This window comes from Podarcis cretensis, assembly GCF_951804945.1.
Source record: "Podarcis cretensis genome assembly, chromosome: 4".
Classification (NCBI taxonomy): domain Eukaryota; kingdom Metazoa; phylum Chordata; class Lepidosauria; order Squamata; family Lacertidae; genus Podarcis; species Podarcis cretensis.
The window spans coordinates 27,560,453-27,581,039 of record NC_137173.1 but is presented as its reverse complement, the minus strand read 5'-3'; the positions used below and the strand labels follow the sequence as shown (position 1 = coordinate 27,581,039).

General features: G+C 45.5%; 1 protein-coding gene across 1 annotated transcript in view; it reads left to right on the top strand.

Annotated features, from left to right (window-relative positions):
- Positions 1-381: 381 nt before the first annotated feature.
- SLC7A1 (solute carrier family 7 member 1) overlaps positions 382-20,587 on the top strand; it is a 41,683-nt gene continuing 21,477 nt past the window's right edge. Inside the window, exons 1-2 of the mRNA XM_079974281.1 lie at positions 382-673; positions 14,913-15,296. Coding sequence (XP_079830407.1) covers positions 14,927-15,296 — 370 coding nt within the window. The 5' untranslated portion in view covers positions 382-673; positions 14,913-14,926. The remainder of the gene's footprint in view (positions 674-14,912; positions 15,297-20,587) is intronic.

Sequence of the window (20,587 nt, the reverse complement as noted above, 5' to 3'; positions counted from 1 at the left end):
GGACTGAGAGAGGAAGGAAGCCGAGACGCAGCTGGCGCGCTTCACAGCCCTGCCCTCGGAACACACCCTTTGGGCGGGAATGCGGAGTGTGGAGCGGGAGAGGCGCGCGCGCGCTCAGCCTCCTGGGACGCGCCTAGCGGTGCCCCGGGCGCCTTTCCAAACGTGCCAACACTGGAACGAGCAGAGGCGGCGGCGGCGGCGGCAGCCCTGGGCTACTGCGCCTGGCTTGACCGCCTCAGCCCGCGGACGCTCCTGTCGTCGTCGTCGTCCCTCAATGCCCTTCTCTTCAGACGGCCCGCTTCCCGCTCGGCGGCGTCCTCCCTCCCTGCCTCCTCCCCTTGTTATAATAAAACCGCCGGAGGGGGTGGAGAAAAGCGCGAAGGAGGCGACGCCGGCTGTGAGCCGCTCGGAGTCCCTCCCCGCCGCGCCTTATTCCCCGCCCTCGTCGCCCGCGGCTGCCTTCATTCACTACCGAGGAGGAGGAGCCGCCTCGACGCGTAGAGACGAGCAGCCGCCACCGGCAGCACCTTTTCGGCCCGCTCCTGAGATCGCGGCAGCCGGCGAGTGCGCAACTCGGCTTCACGCATCCTTCTCTCTCCCTTTTCCACCAGCTGCTGCTGCTGCTGCTGCTGCTGTCACCGTTTCACCAGGAACTTGACCGGGCGCAGGCGGGGTGAGTAACCGGGGTGACTCGCAGGCAGCGCTTTCTCCCCCAGCGCCTTTGCCCTTTCTTTCTCCTCCAGCCTCTGTGCATGCCGAGTTGGCTAGATCGCCTTGCTAGGATGCCCCCTTGAGCGGGAGAGTTGGAAGGCTCATCCGGAGAGGTGGGGAATCGGGGGTGGGTGGGGGAAGCCCCGGGAACACGCGGGTCCGGTTCGCCCACATCTCTTTCTCTGAACGAGATCGCGCTGGCTGGCTGGCAGGCTTTTCCGCCCGGCCCGGCCGCCTTCTCACTGGGCGAACATGTGCTCCGGACCTCAGCCACATGCTACGCGAGGAATCCATTTTGCGAGCAGCGTGGTGCATGATGCAATATTTATAGTGTAAGTGACGGCGTAGAGGAAGTCGGAAGGGACGCCCTGCCTAGGTAGATCGAATCGGGGATCATGCGACTGGGCTGGAGGGGGGTGTTCAGATCGCCTTTTCATTTCTCTCCCCCCCCCCCCCCCCCCAATTCCACCATCCCCTTCCCACATTGCGATTTCCAGAGGGTGGGCAAACTCTCCCCTTCCCCAACTGCGCACCGCAGGCATATGATGGGCTGATCTAATTTGGCTTTGGGAATGAAAAGCGTCCTGCCTTAAATGGCGCTTTTTTTGGTTCACACGTGTGTGTGTGTGGTGTTGCGGGAGGGGCGAGACATTACTACAGTGCATTTCCGTCTTTGGTCTTAAGTGTTTATGGAGGGGACTGCCCCAGGACTACAGTATTAGCATCTCTCATACTTTGGCTCGAGATATCCTTCTGATGCAATTCACCTACGGATTACGTTAGAAGTAGTGAGCCAGTTATTTACGGTAAAGAACCTTCTTGGCCTTCCTTACCAATAATAGCAACGGAGCAGAGAGGCAGGGCTAAATAAATCCAAGGCATAAGATGGGTAGGATATGCTGCTCAGACTCATGTGCTGAATTCTCTGCTTTTAGGTATCTGTTATTCCCTTTTTTGGGGTGTGTAATCAAATATTCCTCCTAGGTGCTAGATTCCTTGCTGCTTTTAAAGAAACCTGAAAACTAGAACACAAGCAGTTGTAATGAAGCCCAGATAAGGCAAGGCAGAGTGCTTGTGTTTGCCCAGCATTTAAAGCCATAAAGTTGGTTTCAGTGACTTTCTCTTGCCTACTGCCTCTAAACTGCAGTGGAAATTTTGAATGTGATTTGGAATGCACGGATCCAGTTTGTTTGCTTAAGTTTCTAAGGGAAATTGCTGCTGTTAGGGGCAGGAAATCACATTAGGATAGTATCAAGGGATTGTTAATCACCCTTGATGTCTGATGGCTTTTTAAGCTAGTTGTTGTTGCCAGTTACTATAGTGGAAATATGCCACATTATTTATTTTTGAGAGTGAATGTACTGTACTTTCAAGAATCACAGTTACTCCAAGATAAAAGGAACAAGCCCTCATCAAATCCCTTCGAAACTCTTTGGCAGGTTTGCACTAACGGGGTGTCATTTGAAAGCCAATACTTATGCAACTTTCATTTTTGCAAAGTTACTTATGGTGCTTGGATTCGAATTCCGAAGTCTGGCAAGTAACCCATAGCGCTCTACTGCCAGACCAAAAGCTGCCTAGATAATCTGATACCCGAGCAGCAACACCGCTAAACAAGTGGAAGCCAGAGGAGAACTTTGCCTCAGTTACTTCTAAGCGGCTGAATGACACTCTTGGCTTGTGGGAATTGGGTCATAAAGGTATAAGCAGCCACGTCATCAGAATATTGCCCTTTCTAGGTCAGGATTGCATATCAGAAACCCAGTGTGACTCTTCAGGTCTTCAGCAAGGGTATGCTATATTCTGCAGTTTCCTTTAAACTGAAAATTCTGGGGAATGACAGGACCGTGTCCGCTATGAAAAGCACATGCTCCTTTTCTGTTTGTATCTTAATATCATTGTGTATCTTTTAAGTTGTCCAGTTTTTAAAACAGACTTGTTTTCAATTACAGGTATTCTAGTTTTTTTAAATAAAAAAAATATTGATAAAACATTAACTTGCGTTGAGTTTGCGTTGCAATCTGAAGCAATGTTTAAAGTTGTTCCTCTTCTTGGTTTGCTGCTAAACTTTGCATGCTTTGTTGAAGCCAGAGTCACTGGATACAAATAACAAAGCAGTACTAGCGTTTGGAATGTTTTAGTAACAGGTATCCAATGTTTCACATACATACTTGGCCTGTTCAACATTCCTTCTCCTTTGGCCACAGTGAACTGGTTGGGTTGTAACATTGCCATAGCCTTGTTTTACGAGAACTATGTTTATGTTCTTCCTCCTTCCTCCAGTGTGGTCACGAGGAAGAGATCAGAAGCTTTTGATTCTGTTTAGATGCAATTTAGCATTGTGTCTGAACCTGACAAACTTCACAATGATTGGACACAATTGCAGATTACAATTTCTAGTTAATCAGGAACGGAAATCTTAAATCTCTTTTCTTCATCTGCCCAAGGCATGTAACAACAAACCATAGTTTGTTAAATCTGTACCATGCCCACAATATTAGCTGGTACCAAAATTTCGCAACTCCTGGAATGACCTCACCTGATGCTGAGATAATAAATAAAAGCAGTGTTAAGTGTGTGAACTGCTTCAAATTAATGAAAGCTTCCCTCCTTTTTATTACTTCTGCAATTATGATTCTTTTTATAATGATTATAAAATAATTATGGTGTAATTATATGAGAACAGCTTTGTTTCCACTTGCCTTTTGAGACATTTTGCCTGCAGATGCTTTCTTAGGAACCAATTCAAACAATGTTTTCTCACTCATTAGAATAATCTGTTCCGATGAGCAACATAGCACATGAGCTACTAGGTTGTGGGGCTCACAGGAGTACCTGAAATCTCCAGTATTCATTTCAGAATGTAAGGAGATTCATTCGTTACAATGGTCACACACAAATGGGGCTGTTCACCATACTGTCAGCTGTGTGTTTGCCTGAGGAGCAACTGGCCTCAGGTGTGTTTTGTTTCTTTGATGTTGGCATGGGTCTTCTAAAACTGCTCCAAGGAAGAAGGTGTGGGGGAACTAAAACAATAAGATATGATAAAATAGGAAATCTTGATGAGGCATTCTGGCAGGAAATGCGCATCAACCTGTACAGTGTTGGGACATGCAATAACCCTTTCAATTTAGCCATGTCTTTGTTTGCTGAGAATTAACAGTGACCAGGTATACGTAGAATGTAGTTTTGGCTCTCTTCCTAATTAGCTGATTAGCCTTCTGTGACAGAGACTCTTTCCCTACTCTGCTTACTTGTCTCATTAACTTTTCCTGCGTCAGTGCAGCCTGTTGGAACTCTGGGTCCTGTCCTGCCTTTACAGTGACCTCCCAATTCAGCCTTTAATTTTCTTTTCTTTCATGCTTTTGTTTGGGTTTGTTTTCCTTCCCATTATAGCGTTTCAGCTGTTGGAAAAAAAACTTGGTGATAGGTAAAGGATTAAAACAGAGAGTCTGCATCTCACTGCCACTTACTATTATGCCAGCATGCATAAGGATGTAGGAAGCTGATGCACACTGAGGCAGATGGTGGGTCTAGCTAGCCTGGGATTGTCTACACTAGCCTTCCCCAAACTGGTGCCCTCCAGATGTTTCAGACTACAACTCCCATCAGCCTCAGCCAGCAGGCTAGTCTATACTGATGGGCAGCTGGGTTCCAGGCAGGTGTCTTTCCTAGTCCTATGTAGATGAACCTAGGACATTCTGCATGCACCTCATGTGCTCTAGAGTTGAACTATGGGCCTCCCTATAAATATCTACATGTTGATGCAGAGCCAGCCCAGGGTGCTTTGCCGCTTGAGGCAACCCCCGCTCCTGGTGCCCAGCAGTGCCTCCGCCACCACGGATGTGCCCCACTGCTCTTGTGCAGTGTTAGAAACTCAGATATATGAGCTAGGTGCTGATTGGCTCCTTAAACCAGGGTTACAGTTGCCAGAATGGAATGCCTCGTTTTTGGGCCAGAGGGCTCAAAAGTCATATTTTTTAATACGACTTTTGAGTTCCTGTAATTTTTTCTGATTGTGCAGAAAAAAATCTAATGGATAGCATTCTAAAGGATGTGTTGTTAGTGTGTGAAAACAGCCAAGACCCAAAGATCCCTAGGCATGCTCTCCAGATGGGGGAGATGGCAGGCACTATATTGACGCCCGGGCATTTTCACTTGGTCACAAGTGGCCAACAGCCAGGTGCAAGATGCACCTGATGAATTTTGAACACTGTTCCTGTGGGCATGGCCTGTTGCTCCCGTTCCCCTCTCCTTCTCCTTGGGTGCACCCCACTGCTACTATGGCGTGTGAGGGGGCGGCAGCAAAGTTGAGTGGCGCGTTCCTTGGGTCCAGATCTGCCGCCAGAGTCAACCATGTTGCCTTGCTTTATGGCCCTGTGTTAATACCAGGTTTCAAACTGGAGACGTTTTGTGGGTTAGAAAACTCATCAAGGTGCAAATACATTTTTCTGTAGATCCTTGTTTTCTCTGTAAACAGGGAACCTCATTAGTGGGGAGCTAAAGCTAGTGGGGCTGGGAGATTCTTGCAGGAAAACAGCCACATTTGGAATGACTTAAGGTGGGTTCCATACAGCGCTGCGATGCGTAGGTAAGAGTTTGTATTTTATGCAGAGATTTAGTTTGCTTTGTGCTGGGGGTGACTTACTTGAAACAGCTTGCTTCAGTCTAGGCACTTGTATTCACTGGGAAGCAAAGTTTGTTCGGTGGGATCACTGCATTTGTACAAATACAGATAAGCACAGTCTTCTCCTTTCTCAAAAAGTTGAACTTGCAACTGGTGGCCTTTTAGGTAAAGATCCTCTCATTTTCTGCTGGGAGAAGAGCAGCATTCTTGAGAATCCTCAGTCCTTGATACCTGAGTTGTGAAAGTCCTTGCTTGGGCAATACGTGCTCCCTCCCCCTTGAGTAAGTGCTGTAAAACTTGCTTTAAGAATAGGGAAAAGGCAGATCTCACATAATTTCTACCGTGGATCTAGGGAAGGGGTGGAGAACCTTTTCTGGCTGGTGGGCCAGCTACTTTTATCCACCCCCTGGTGGAGCCACCCACCTGTCAATCAACCAACATCACACTTTGAAGTCCTGATTGTCGGCAGCCTCCACTCTCCTATTTTGAGCTTCTAGGCTTGTGCCTTGAGATCTGCAGGGAATGCCCTGCTCACAGCCTCTCCCTATCCCACACCCCCAATCTTTTTCTTTGGACTTTGGGGAGTTGGATATTATCTGTAGACCAACAGTCAGTAACCTGACTTGGGGGGGGGGAATGTACTAATTGCATTATTTGTCATAGCAGCAACCAAAGAAATCAATATGACATAAATAATATTAATTGTCTATTGGAGAAATAATAAGATAATACTGTATCCAAAGCTAATCCATTAAAACAATTCAACAGCCCAGATAAAACACATTTTTTTTATTTGTAGGAGCAGCTGCAGGCTAACAGTACAGTACAACCTAACAGCTCAGTTGCCCAGAGATACCTTTATCATGTTGTTTAAAGAAGGGTTTTTGCAGCTTCTGTAGTCTTGCTCTGTATTTAGCATTGGGCTCCTGAGACTTCAGAGGCATTTTTCGTTTTCTGTTCCGACAGCATAATCGCTGTTGCTTACCAGGATATAGTGGTGGGGAGGTTGGGGCTGTGTGAGATTGGCTCCACTGGTGCACTTGCAGAGCTCTGAACTCGCCACACCCCACCCATTTAGCTGTACTACCCCAGCCTCCTCACTGCCTGGTCCTTTTAAGCAGTAGTGATACTGCAGTTGGGAGGGTTGCAGTGCAGTATTTTGCCAGTTGCTCCAGATGATAACAGGGCAGTAGCCTTTCTAATGCTAGCAGGTGGAGAGCACTTTCCTAGTGCTGCCAAAGTGACTGCATGTCACAATATCTTCTGCAGTTAAAGGAGTGGCACTTTTTAAGCATTGGAAGTGAAAGGGAGACAAGCAGTTCTAGCCTATATACTATGTCTCTGATCAAAACACAGCTCTGAGTTACAGATTGTGCACATGTCCCGCATCTTGGCAGGAAGAGTGTTTTCTCCCCAGATCAGTACAAAAGTTACATTTCTAGATCTCTAACCTGTTTCAAAGGGCCTGTGGCTCTCCAAATTTCTTCCAGTGGCTTTCAAAGTCTTTCAGAGCAGAAGCTTGGCTATCTGCTGCGGCCAACTTCCAGCAGCTCCATTGAAGCCACACTTGTTGATTTTCAATAGGGGGTAAGCTTGCTCAAGATGGTTTTCCTATATCGGCAAAAGCACAATAAAGGAAATAATGGACAGGAAGATTTCTCAGAGAAATGCATCACTTAAAGCAGTAGTGCAGCTTTTACATATGTGGAAGGCTTGTAGTTCAGTAATTGAACATCTGCATTGCATGCAAAATCCCCTAGGCTTAATCCTGGACATCTGAAAACCCTGCTGCTGTCTGTTAGTGCAGGCAATATTAAGCTGCTGTCTGTTAGTGCAGGCAATATTAAGCTACTGCTCTGACTCTGTATAAGGCAGCCTCCTATGTTTGTATGACTTCATAGACGATTTCAGTCTGCCATGTGTCACAATCTGGTTCTTAGTACTCCTATTGTTTGTTATCAAAAGTTATTGATACACAGGAAAATAATGCTATCGTCTCCATTGCAGAAGGAGCTTTAACAAAAACTGGTTGTTCCTTAGGTAGTACTGTCAAACAAACACAGTGTCCTGGGTAAAGTAATTTCGTTTGGATAATGCACGAGGTCCAAGGAATACGATGGTTCAAAGCAAATACATAACAGTGCAATGCATGACTTAAGAAACTGTCTTTGATTATAGACGTGTTCATGCAAGTGACTTGTAACGCAGGCAGGCATGAACGCATGTGGTTATAGGATAAAAGACTTAAAATCATAGCAAGAGCAAGCCAATTTATAATCTTCCAGGACGGAATAAATAAAAAAAACAAACATTGGAGTTCATTGTTTTGAATTTGAAGATGTTAAAACGGAAGTAGGACATTTAGTAGAACTAATTTAAGGCTGCAGCCCTAAGAATGTAAAAAGATGCAAAGGCATAGAGCATCCTAAGTGGCTGATCAGATACCTATGGGAAGCCTGCATGCAGGACATGAACACAGTAGCATTCTCATCTTTCCCAGCATCTGGTGTTCTTCCTGTTCTCCATGAATGTGTCCTACCCCTCCTTAAATTAAAAGTTGGTGCTCTCACTACATCTTGTGGTAGCAAATTCCATTGTTTCACTATGCATTACTATTACAGTACTATTTTACATGTTCTGAATCTTCTGACATTCAGCTTTATTGCATGAGACAGAAAGAAAAACCTTCTTTTTCTGCTTTTTCCACACTGTGCATAATTTGTGTGTGACAGCCCCACCCATCTTGATTTTAAACCAGGGAAAGGAAGTGGATATGATCAGCAGGTTAAATTCAAAACTGCCCCATCCCTGCAGATCACTTTGAGCTGTCTTACCTGTCAGTCAATTTATTGTAATTGGTGTACAAATAATATTCACTAAAAACAAAATGATATGCAAAGAACCTTCCAAAGGTTAAGTTGATCACGGTGGAATTATCCAGTGGCACTACTACTTAAACAGCTTAGCTGTTTGCCTGTTGACGTCTGAGCCCAGTTCTAGGTTGGCACCTAAAGCACTGAAGAACCTGAGACCCAAATGAGAGAGACCTTTTCTTGTATCAACCTGCCTCTACATTACAACCAGTCAGAGAGGCTTTCTTTATAGTCCCTTTCCTGAATAAGTTGTCTGGTGTGAAATCCTTTGGCAGAGGCTTTTCAGTGGTGGCACCATGGCTGTGGAACCTTCTCCTCACTGAGCTGTTAATGTGGATTTTTAAAAATATTGTATATAAGGTATGTGATCCCCTGGATATGCTGATAGCCCAATGGATACCCAGTTGTGCAAAAATTAGGAACATTTCCTCATTACTAGGAAACATAACAAAATTAGCTAAAAGAGGGATGCTGCTTTTGTGAGTATAAATGCCTCCTGTTGGCTTGGTAGTATTGGTTGTGTGGCCTATCCATTTCAGTACCTTTTAAAGAGTTATTGCAAGTTCCTTTAAAAACATCCCTGTGGAATTTAGCCTCTTTTCCAGATGATTATTAGCCAGCCTAAGTTCTTCCAATAAAACCCCTAGTCTATTAAGCGCAGCACATTCTTTATAATCGTATTGTCCAGTAGAGCCCTGCCGGTTAAGTCAGCTTGCAGGAGATGCTTGTGGGACTTGCATTCTTGGTTTCCATGGTGATATTACAGCATGACCTGATACTTCTATGCTGCCATGTCTCTCCCCCCCCCCCCCGTCAAAACTCGGGCCTATTTCTCTCTGAGGTAGTAAACCTTCATCTGGGCAGTAACATTTCAATGGCAGGGAGCCTTCGTGAATGAATGTTAACCTACACAATACGTTTCCTTTCCCCTATTTCTCTAGACATGCTACGTTTCTATGTACCCATAAAGCACTCAACAATTCTGGAAGAACGGTCAAATGTTTGGACCCCACTAGCATGTCGTGTCTGAAGTGATGCAGACCAGGTTTAACACCTCAGTGGGAAGTAGCCTCATTCTCTGCACCTTGGGGGTTTTGCCACAGTAAATGTTGGTTGCGTCGCCTTTTCTAAGTTTGCATTAAACTTCCCATCCCTTAAGTGATGAGGTTCTGCAGTTTCCATGGCAAGTGTGCTGTTTTCTTCTGGCGAGCATAATAAACTCCAGTTTCCCTCCTAATCTGGTGGTGGTGGTGGCAGGAATCTTTGCCACAGTTACAGTGGTGCCTCGCAAGACGAAAAGAATCCGTTCCGCGATTCTCTTCATCTAGCGGTATTTTCGTCTTGCGAAAATTCGTTTTGCGAAGCACCTCCAAAACGGAAAACCCTTTCGTCTAGCGGGTTTTCCGTCTTGCAAGGCATTTGTCTTGCGGGGCACCACTGTATGTGGCATAGAGAGGGCCTAGGAACCCTAGAGGAACTCTGCAAGTAAGCTGTGCCCCTATCTAGTGGGGAGGAAATCTGAAGTGCTTGGGGGTACAGAGACGAAACTGCTGGGTTGGGAGACTGTAAACTGTAAATCTTCCCTCCTCCTTCCAGAAGAAGTGTTAGGAAACTGCCAAGCTCTGTGTACATTGATCATGCTCTAGAAATATAATTTTATGTATTTAAAGAAGAGTGGGGGGAGCCGGAGAGAGAGAAACCTTGCATTTCCAAGGTTTTAAGAAGGAAAGTGAAAATTGCTAGGGTGTGGATACTTGTGTTTTATGTCCCTCTCTTGCACACTCACAAATATATACACTCATTATGTCTAGAAAGCAGGATGCATAGGACCTTTGTTGCTAGAAGATCAGAACATTCCATTTTGACTGAGAATTCTTTCCACTTTTACCGAGCCTTCTGAATCAGCCCCACAGACTGTGCCTGCCTTTTCTTTCTTTCTTTCTCTTTTAGAAAATTGCAGCCCACAAAGAAAATGAAACCACCTCCTATGCATCAAAGACAACATCCTTATTCAGATGCATCTTCGGCTTATTTAGCTAAGAACGATATGCACTGTGTATCAAACGTGGCAGGGATTTTATTGAAAGTACACTTCCTTGCGATGGTGTAGATTAAAGACCACTTCCTAGAAAAGGGTAATCTGGGAGTTATACAGCCAGCTTGGGGTCTCCACCTTTTAGATTTTCTTTATAACCCACAGAAGTGGTACAAATTAAGAGTCTCAGATTAAATTCCGAAACCATCTGTTCCAGAACGATCCCCCAGATTTCACTGTAGTTTTAGAATGTGTAGCCTGAAGACACTAATCACTAAATATCGGAGATATGAATCGGTATTCTCAGTACTTGTTTTTTCTAAGGGCCTCTTTATATAATGCATTTTTACACATGAAATGTGAATGCGACAAACAGGTGTTTGAAAAAATGTGTCCTCTGAGAATGTATCTTAGAGCTGGTATTGGCCGCAGGTCCCTGCTGAGTCTGCTAAACTTAAACTTGTTTTTCTTCATACAGAATAATTGGTAACTATCTGAAAGATGATAGTTAATTTGGTTAGAGTGTGGTGATGATAATGCTCAATCCCTGTGTGGGACAGCTGCAAATTCCTGCATTGCAGGGGTTGGACTAGATGATCCTGAGGGACCCCTCCAACTCTATGGTTCTGTGAATATACATTCCTAATTTTCTACTAGAACGATTAGCTACCAGTGCACATTCAATTATGTATGAGTGAGGCAGCAGTTATGAGTCACTTTTTCAATAGATGATAATATTCCTTTCTGAGTCCAGCATTTTTAAAGCTTCAGTTCTTTTTTGTATAGGATTTGTAAATGTGATTTTAATTAAGGAATATACTGCATATGATCATCTCATTTCTGCAGGGCCTTTTGAAGCCAGGATCTTGAGCATCTTCAGCAGATTAAAGCCACAAATCAGGTGTGGGGTACTTTTGGCCTGCCAGATCTCATGGGACTCCAACTCCCATCAGCACCACCCAGTAATACCAATAGTCAGGGAAGATGGGATTTGTAGTCTAGCAACACTGGTAGCTCCATAGCCACATCAACTCTAATGTATATATTGTGAATGTAGCTGTTAGGTCCTGACCGTTGTGACCCTTTGTAGAACAGCATGGTGAATGTGCTTTTGCTCTTGTGAAAATTATGAAAGTTTGATTATAAGCAGTATTTCTCATATGATTATTGAAGAATTCCCTCCCCACCATTCAATAATTCTAGCTGTTATGCAAGCGACGTAAGTTGCATTGCCTTTTCATTAATAGGTGTACATATATCGCAAGAGTCAGTACCCACTCTGGGCTCAATACCCACCCACTTTTTTTAAAAAAATAAAATGACTGACATTAGTGTCTGAAGGCAAATAAGTGTGTGGGTGATGCTGCCATGGCAATGCTTTCTATTGACAAGCTGTTCAGTTCTGATCTTGTCGCTTACTGAAATACCGTTAAAATGTAAGGTGTGTGGGTACATGTGCGCAGCACACACACACACACACACACACACACACACACACAGCCTGTCACTCAAGCCTATTTGCCAGCACTGCAGGAGAGAGGCATTCGGTGATGATGCAATTTGAACGGTTTGTTGCAATCGCTGCAGAGCTGCTGGGGAGGTCCTGTTTAAAGAAGAATGTGGTCAGAATAGTTATAAATGGTTGGCTTAAACCTGAAGGGAGGGGAGGATGAATGCTGAGCATTCTAACTGGAGAGAGGTAGAGGCAAAAGATGCCCATAGGTATTGAAGAAAACAGTAGTATCTATTGTACGTACAGTGTCGTTCAGCATAGTGAAAGTACCTCAGGAAATGTGAAATACATATAAACAGAACGTTGTTCCCACAGGAAATTTACATGCTAGTGCATTTAAGCCAGCAGGACACTGCAGAGATAACGTTCCTTGCTTCTGTTGGTTTCATGTAAATGTAAAAAAGGTTAAAGGTAGAGGACCCCTGGACGGTTAAGTCCAGTCAAAGGCGATCATGGGGTTGCGGCGTTCACCTCGCTTTCAGGCCGAGGGAACTGGTGTTTGTCCACAGACAGCTTTCCAGGTCATGTGACCAGCATGACTAAACCGCTTCTGGCGCAACGGAACACCGTGATGAAGCCAGAGCACATGGAAACGCCGTTTACCTTCCCGTTGCAGCAGTACCTTTTTATCTATTTGCACTGGCATGCTTTTGAACTGCTAGGTTGGCAGGAGCTGGGACAGAGCAATGGGAGCTCACCTCGTTGTGCAGATTTGAGCTGCCGACCTTCTGATCGGCAAGCCCAAGAGGCTCAGTGGTTTAGACCACAGCGCCACCCGCACCCCCTGATGTATATGTATATATATGGCTGGCTGAAGCTATTTAACTCATACAGCTACATTCTGGTGATGAATACCACCAGATATTCATCTGGCTAGGCAGAACAGGCTGAGCTTGTAGCCGTGGGGGCATGTTAATGAGCCAATCAAATGTGCTTTCTGGATTCAATAAATGGATATGCTATATCTAATCTATATCTATCTATCTATCTATCTATCTATCTGGTCCACATGGTTGGAATATCTGACCCCTGCATATGCAGGAACAGCTTGTTTTAAATAAGCAGCATTTCAAAGTAACCCACTTCTTGGGAAAACAATTGCTTCCCCATTCTTGATTGTAAGAGGGAAGCATGCAGGGGGGAATTTGCTAACTCGGAAAAAAGTTAGTCACCTCTTCACTGAGGAATCTACATTAAACAAAAAAATCATTTATCTTTGTTGAAAGTCAGATTCCTTCCCCCTGCAAAAAATATCCGCTGTTGCTAGAAAAGAAGATGAAAAGTTAGGATTTGTGCTTGTTTTGAATGAAGGAATAATCAACAAGCCTCGAAAGTCCTACGATGTCACTGGGACTCAGAACTGGCAGTCTAGCCTCACCCTTCCTGATCTCACTATTTGATGTCTGCATTTTTTAAAGGCACTAACATAACCCAAATTCTGCAAGAAGAAAAGCTTAATTAAATCCACATATTTCCATATTAGCATTCTTCTACTAGACATGGGGAAGGCCAAAAGGCTATGCAAAGCACAGAAAAACCACTCTAGTCCTCTCTAGATCTTGCTCCTACTCTTCTTCTGCTTCTGAAAATTACTAGGCTTTCAAACTTTTAGGTTGGAAGAGCAATTTAAACACCAGTGGGAAACCAGCAAGCAGGATGTGAGCTCCAGAACACTCTTCCCCTCCTGCAGTTTCTAGTGACTGGTACTCAGAAGCATACTGTCTCCCAATATAATCCTTTCTCTAGGTAGCAGCTTTCTGCAGCTGGTTTGTGTGTGCACATAAGTTACAGAGCATTGCCTGACCCTAACTAAGCAAGATCATTTGTTCGAAGAACAGGACCGCAGTTCAGCACAGAGCTAGATGTGTTGGGTTGTGGGCTAAGTGCCCAGAGCTTCCCAGAAGTGAGACTGGTTACTATTTGGTAAAAAAGCATGCTTCTCAATGTGATGGAAAGCAAAACATCAAACGCAGTTTTGTTTGAAAGCCATAAATTTTTCTCTTTTGTCACTGAGGCTGAATCCTGACAAGGCAGAGGTCCGGTGCCTGGGTGGTACTTGGGCCTGGGAATTGAACAGGCAACTTGTTCTGGATGGGGCTACATACCCTCTGAAAGACCAAGTAGTTTAGTTAGGGGATACTCCTTGATCCAGCTTTGTACCTGGAGGCCCAGGTGACCTCGAGTGGCATGGAGTAGCTATGGGTGTTGCTGGACAGAGATAGCCTAGCCATGGTGACTTATGCTCTGGTAACTTCATGTTTGGGTGATTGTGATGCACTTTCTGCCTGTGAAAGTAATCTGGAAATTGGAGTTTGTGCAGAATGTGGCCTGGTTCAGTCCCTGGCATCTCCAGATGGGACTGGGAGCCCCGGAGAGCTACTGCCAGTCAGTGTAGGCAGTACTGAGCTAAATGGACCAATGGACTGACTTCTGTGGTTGTGCATATCCTGTTTTATGCATGATGGCGTATGGACAAAGCTATTTCTGCATAATACCACTTTGAAGGAGACGTGGGTGGTGCTGTGGTCTAAACCACAGAGCCTAGGGGTTGCCGATTGGAAGGTCGGCGGTTCAAACCCCCGTGACGGGGTGAGCTCCCATTGCTCGGTCCCAGCTCCTGCCCACCTAGCAGTTCAAAAGCACGTCAAAGTTCAAGTAGATAAATAGGTACCACTCCAGCGGGAAGGTAAACAGCATTTCCGTGCGCTGCTCTGGTTCGCCAGAAGCGGCTTATTCATGCTGGCCACATGACCTGGAAGCTGTACGCCGGCTCCCTCGGCCAATAAAACGAGATGAGCGCCGCAACCCCATAGTTGTTTGCGACTGAACCCTAACGGTCGGGTCCCTTTACCACTTTGAAGGTTCAAATACAGTGGTAAGTTGGGTTACGAACTTAATTTGTTCCGGAGGTCTGTTCTTAACCTGAAACTGTTCTTAACCTGAAGCACCACTTTAGCTAATGGGGCCTCCCGCTGCCGCCGCGCTGCCGGAACACAATTTCTGTTCTCATCCTGAAGCAGAGTTCTTAACCCGAGGTACTATTTCTGGGTTAGCGGAGTCTGTAACCTGAAGCATCTGTAACCTGAGATACCACTGTACTTATAAGTGATTTATTTGCACGTTCTCTCTCCTTCCCTCTCCCCACCCTTCCAGGTTTCATCAAGAAGATGGCCTACAACGGACTTGTTAGTTTTGGACAGCAGCTGGTTCGTCGGAAAGTGGTGGACTGCACAAGTGAGGCCAGCCGGCTGTCACGATGCCTCAACACCTTTGACTTGGTTGCCCTTGGCGTAGGCAGTACGCTTGGGGCAGGAGTCTACGTTCTTGCTGGGGCAGTGGCTCGAGAAAACGCAGGACCTGCCATTGTCATCTCTTTCCTGATTGCTGCTCTGGCTTCTGTGCTGGCTGGACTTTGCTATGGGGAATTTGGTGCCAGAGTCCCAAAGACTGGATCAGCTTATCTCTATAGCTATGTGACCGTCGGCGAGCTGCTGGCCTTCATCACGGGATGGAACCTAATTCTCTCCTATGTCATCGGTGGGTAATTTTTTGTGCCGTTGCTCCGATTATATTGTGCAAAATGCACAGCAGGATCTGTGAAAAACTATTTCATACCCTGTTTATAGCTGTAGTTTCCTTTTCGAGAGTTCAAAGCGCTTTGTGCAAGTTACTATGTTGTAATAGGAAATGCGCAATATATTTGGATAAGGAGGACTCTGTAACAGACTCAGGCTCGGATAGTGAGTGAAGGAGCACTCTCACTAGGAAAATAACAAAGGTGTAATCTAAACCCATTTAAGTAGGCTTACAGGTGTTTAGATTGGGCCACAGTTTCTTGTTGCTTCAATCTTTCTGTGGAAACCCCCCTGTTAGCTTTAGTTACTGTTCCAGCAAAAAGGAGATTTGTGTTTCGGTTCCTATGTTGGATTGATTTCACAGAAGCAAGCTCTCGTTTTTGCCTCCTGACCAGCAATTTGAAGAGTTGGGGAGACTTAATCTGAAACAATTCCTCTTTTCCTCTTAGTTAGATAATTGGTGCTCTCAGAATCCACAAAGGGACCACCTGATAAGGGGACAGAGCACATGTGAACGAACATTCATCACTATGCATACATCTGATTGATTGATTGCTTAAAATGTTGCCATGCTGCTTTTCTGAAACTCGAAGCTGCTTACAAAAAAGAAAAAGAAAAGTAGGATAGTAGTTAAAATCAAGCCAGAAAACACAGAAATTGCCAGTGTTTCATTTTCTGCAACATAAAGCCGGGGGTGCCTTTCAGCTCTATGTAAAAGCATGTAGGGATTTTGAACCCGTTTATTGCATTCGTATCCCATCTTCCCTTCCATCATCAGGCTGGAGAGCAAGTGCTGTGAAGGCCTTGCTTCTGGCAGCTGCAAGTTCTTGCCTCACCCACTTTCAGAATGCAGAGCCAGGGCCCTGATAGGAAGACTGCAGGGAGGGCAATGTGTCTGTGTGCTTTATTATGGAGGAAATAACTTGCGAAAGATAAAATATAACCTTGATAGAAGAGTGAGTGGAATAATAAGACCAGGGAACTGTTGGGTGGAGTTTGCTGTGTGTGTCAGATTGAGGGTGTTGGTGGCAAAATGGGGAGTGGGGGGGGGGCTCTGAGGCAGGCAGAGAGGAAGCGAGATGAAAGGGACAATTAAAGCATATGTAAAAAGAGATCAGGCAATACGTTAGGCCAGGAAGCGAGAACTATAAGAATGTTGTCTCTTAACAACTTCCTGTTCAGGAGCAATTACATACACTTTTATGTTTTAAGTGCCCACATTCTGGTCTGGGTGGGTTCTAAGGTAAATACATCTCACCCCACCTGTCTTGTGTGGATGCAGTTGAGACTTCTCTGGAAGTCAGTAGGTGCTGTTTTTAAGGGAATACAGGACTCAGCGGAGTAGTGCAGAAACTGACTTGAGTCACCACCTATCGACCGGCTCTTGTGAGGAACCTAGGGAACGTCGCAGCGACGTGATGCACACCAGCCTTCCCCAACTTGTTGCCCTCCAGGTGATGTTGGACTAACATGTCCCATCGTCCCCAGCTAGTCTAGCCAGTGGTTGGGAATGATGGGAGTTGGGAATCCCAGCATCACATCTGGAAGGCACTATGCTCGAGGAAAGTTCATGTACATAAAGAATGTAGGTTGATGAGTCCTAGAAGCCTTATTTGGGCATTATGCTCTGCAGTAGGACGTGCAAGGGGGGAGAGATGGTGGACGAGCATCCTCTTCATCAGGTGGAGGATGGCTGTCTGCAGCAGGGAGCCTCTTGTCGTCATGGAGACTGCCTGGAGAATGCTGCGCTACTTGGAGCCTACATGGACGACAGGGGTGCTGGTGCTAGCAGACGCGTCTCATATGTTCTGTTCACTTGTGAGTATAATGTCTGTATACGACTCAAGTTTAAGGCGGCTGAACGCAAAGTTCTATAGGAAGTTAATTAGACTATTCATGTGTTCTTTTGAATGCATGAGGCCTTAAACGAGGTAGAAGGGAGCAGGTGTATGTCTGCTCCACCCTTGATGCTGAAGGGAGGTTGTGTGGCCATGCTTGCAAGTCCCTTCAGAGCTTGACACGGGAAGGGTTTGGGGAGGACAGGGTGTGCCTGGTGTGTACTGGAGCATTGGGGAGTGGCTGCCACCACATGCATGGCCAGCACATCCTTTTGAATGAATTAATAGGGCTTTAGAATGAATAGGGTGAGTGAAAATTAAGGCCCGGTTAGTAGGAGGACATTGCATGCTTAAATGCATTTTTATATAAAAATTCTAGTGCGTAGGAAACTGGCGCATTCAGGAGGGAGCTAGGCCTCTTTCATTGATGTACTAGGGGTTTTGTGCATGTGTGTTTTGGAAGCTTGCATAGAATTTTCAAAACGGAGGCAGCAAATAAGAATGTGATAACCCCCCCCCCGCCCCAATCTACAGGCCGAAATGGCACAGTCCCTATAAGGCAGTATCCCATAATTATTCTGGAAGTGTAGATTGTCTCAGTGAAGCTCTTTTGATTTTTATTAGACCAAATATTTGTACAGTTCATGCAATTTGATAAATTTATTTTGTTGAACATTGAGGAATTGGCTTTCCTTGTAGTAGTGTCCCTAGGGAACTGGGGTGTTTATTGCCTCATATTCATTTAGAACAACTTCTTTTTTTATGCCCAGACAGCAAGATTAATTTAACATGTTGACATTGCATCACTTACCCAGGAGCACCTTCAGGGACTTCTGCATCATTATAGCGACTGTGGTTTGAAATCCGCTCAAAGCAGGTTTTTGCTTGGCAGTTCCTGGAATGTAGCTGAACAATGTTGGTCTTTGATGATATCCAAGCTATTTAGTACAGTCTTCCAGTGGGCAGTTTTTGTTGCAAGGAGAAGGCATTTAGTTTTGTGTGTGTTAAGGTGGGAGGATAGATATTAATGTTTTGCTTGTATTTCTTTAAATACTTGCTGAAGCACAGCATGAATTCATTCTAAGGATAGAATTTGTTTAAGGAGAGAAATAGGAGTGGTGTTGTAGGGAAGGGTGTGGAGGGAATGTATCTTGAACTTCAAAAGCTCCCTATTTATTTACATCTCCTTGGTTTTCATGCACATCATTTTAAGGAATTTCCTTGCTTTTGTAGGTGTTTATAAATGTTGCAAAACACAACTCTTGTTGATCAGAGAATGGGCCCTCGCCTTAACTTCCTCCTTTCAGGCAGTTCCTCAAAGCTTTGTTTAGTAGCTTAAGAACTGGATATAAGTGCATTCTACGAGTGGTCAGCGAATAGTCACAAACAGTATACTGAAGGGTGAAATGCGTTCATTTTTAGCACTGTGCATAATCTATCTTAGTCCCAGCCCATAGCGTTCATGTGGTCATCTGGGTTATAGAACTGAGCAACCTGACAGCTTCTTGAATCACTTCCTCCAAAATGGTGCCACCTAGATATTGTAAACTGCTTTGAGGTCCCATCCGCCCCAATCAAGCAGTATAAAATTTTTATGATAGAATTGTAGAGTTGGAAGGGATACCAAGGGTCATCTAGTCCAACCCCTGCAATGCAGGAATAAAATAAAGAATTGTTGGACAACCCTATTCCCATCAGCCAGCCCCAGCAAGCATTGCCAATGGTCAGGGATGGTGGGAATAGAAGCCCACAGGTAGACCAGAGTGCATTAGCCCAGTGGGAGTAACTGAGGCTCACATGGCTATAGCAGTTGCCTGAAGTCAGTAATTTTGGCCACAGTAAAGGTGGGACAGCCCCCGTTTGAGAAGAAGAGGTCAGTCTTGCCTTGCTTCCTCATGCAACCAGATTTTCTTGCTTTCCTCTCTCTGGTACTAAATTCCTGAATCCTGACACTGCTTTCTAATGCTCCATCCTATGTAAAACTATCTGTGCAGTTGTGTTGCGATGAAAGGCAAACTTTTCCCCATGGGCTTTGCAGCATGGCTGTTGTTTCTATCTGGTCTGCTCACACTCCGTCCTTGTTAACTTTTGAAATGGGGAGACCATATTGGAGAGCTGAATTTGTGGTGCAGAATCTGTTGCCCCTACTACCCTTTCTCACCACACTTCTGTGAACCACACCTCTTGAGTTCTCTGAGTAGCTCCTGGCCCCTGTATACTATGCTGCTCTTGAGAAGAATATTTCTTGGCCAAGGTTAGATGGGCTCGTGGTAAGATGCCATAGCTGTCTCGCTTTCCCCTGGTGCTGTAAGCATGTTGATGGGGTATAATGTTTGTTACAGAATTGGAATAATAATAATAATTTATTATTTATACCCTCTGGGTGGCTCCCAACAGAATATTAAAGACATCAAACATTAAAAACTTCCCTAAACAGGGCTGCCTTCAGATGTCTTCTAAAAGTCAGATAGCTGTTTATTTCCTTGACATCTGATGGGAGGTCGTTCCACAGGGCGGGTGCCACTACCGAGAAGGCCCTCTGCTTGGTTCCCTGCAACCTCGCAGTGAGGGAAGGCCCTTGCTGCTGGACCTCAATGTCCGGGCTGAACGTTGGGGGTGGAGACAGAACAGAGTACAATGTTCTGTTCAGTAGATTCCGAAGCAGAGGATAGAGAATTGAATTAAGTCAATGAGGGCTAAGCATGTGGAACTCATCCACTAGAAGTCTTTGAATGGATTTGCCAATAAATCAACAACTATATGTGTCTAACCATGAGCATAGCCAGTAAAGGTACCGTATTTTTTGTCCCATAGGACGCACCGCCCTATACGACGCACCTAGTTTTTTTTTTGGGGGGGGGAATGAAGGAAAAAAATATATTTCCCTCCCAGGCACGGGGCTGGCGCGGGGGAAGCCCGAGCTTCCCCGACCCCAGCCCCCAGAAGAGCCTGCTATCCGCAAGCCTAGGGAGCCGCGCCAGTCTCCCCAGGCTTGCGGACAGCTGTGCGAAGTCCGGGCGCGCTGAGGCTTCCTAATGCAGGCAGCTCTGCGCAACCCTCCGGAGGCCGGCGCGGCTTGGCGCCGGGCTCCGGAGCGATGCGCAGAGCTGCGCGGACCCCGGGAGGGCTGGCAGCTCTGCGCGACCCTCCGGAGGCTGGCGCGGCGAAAGCCTGTATTCGCCCCATAGGACACACCCACATTTCCCCTTCATTTTTGGAGGGGAAAAAGTGCGTCCTATAGGGCGAAAAATACGGTAAATTTGATGGAAAGAGGCTTCCCCCATTGCTTATTGTATATTAATAGAAGCAAGTGTATGTGGCAGCCTTGAGGGATGGGCATAGGAATGGGACACACATGGTGGGGCTGTGAGAAAGTAAAGACCTTCTGGGGGTGTATTCACAAGGAATTAAAGAA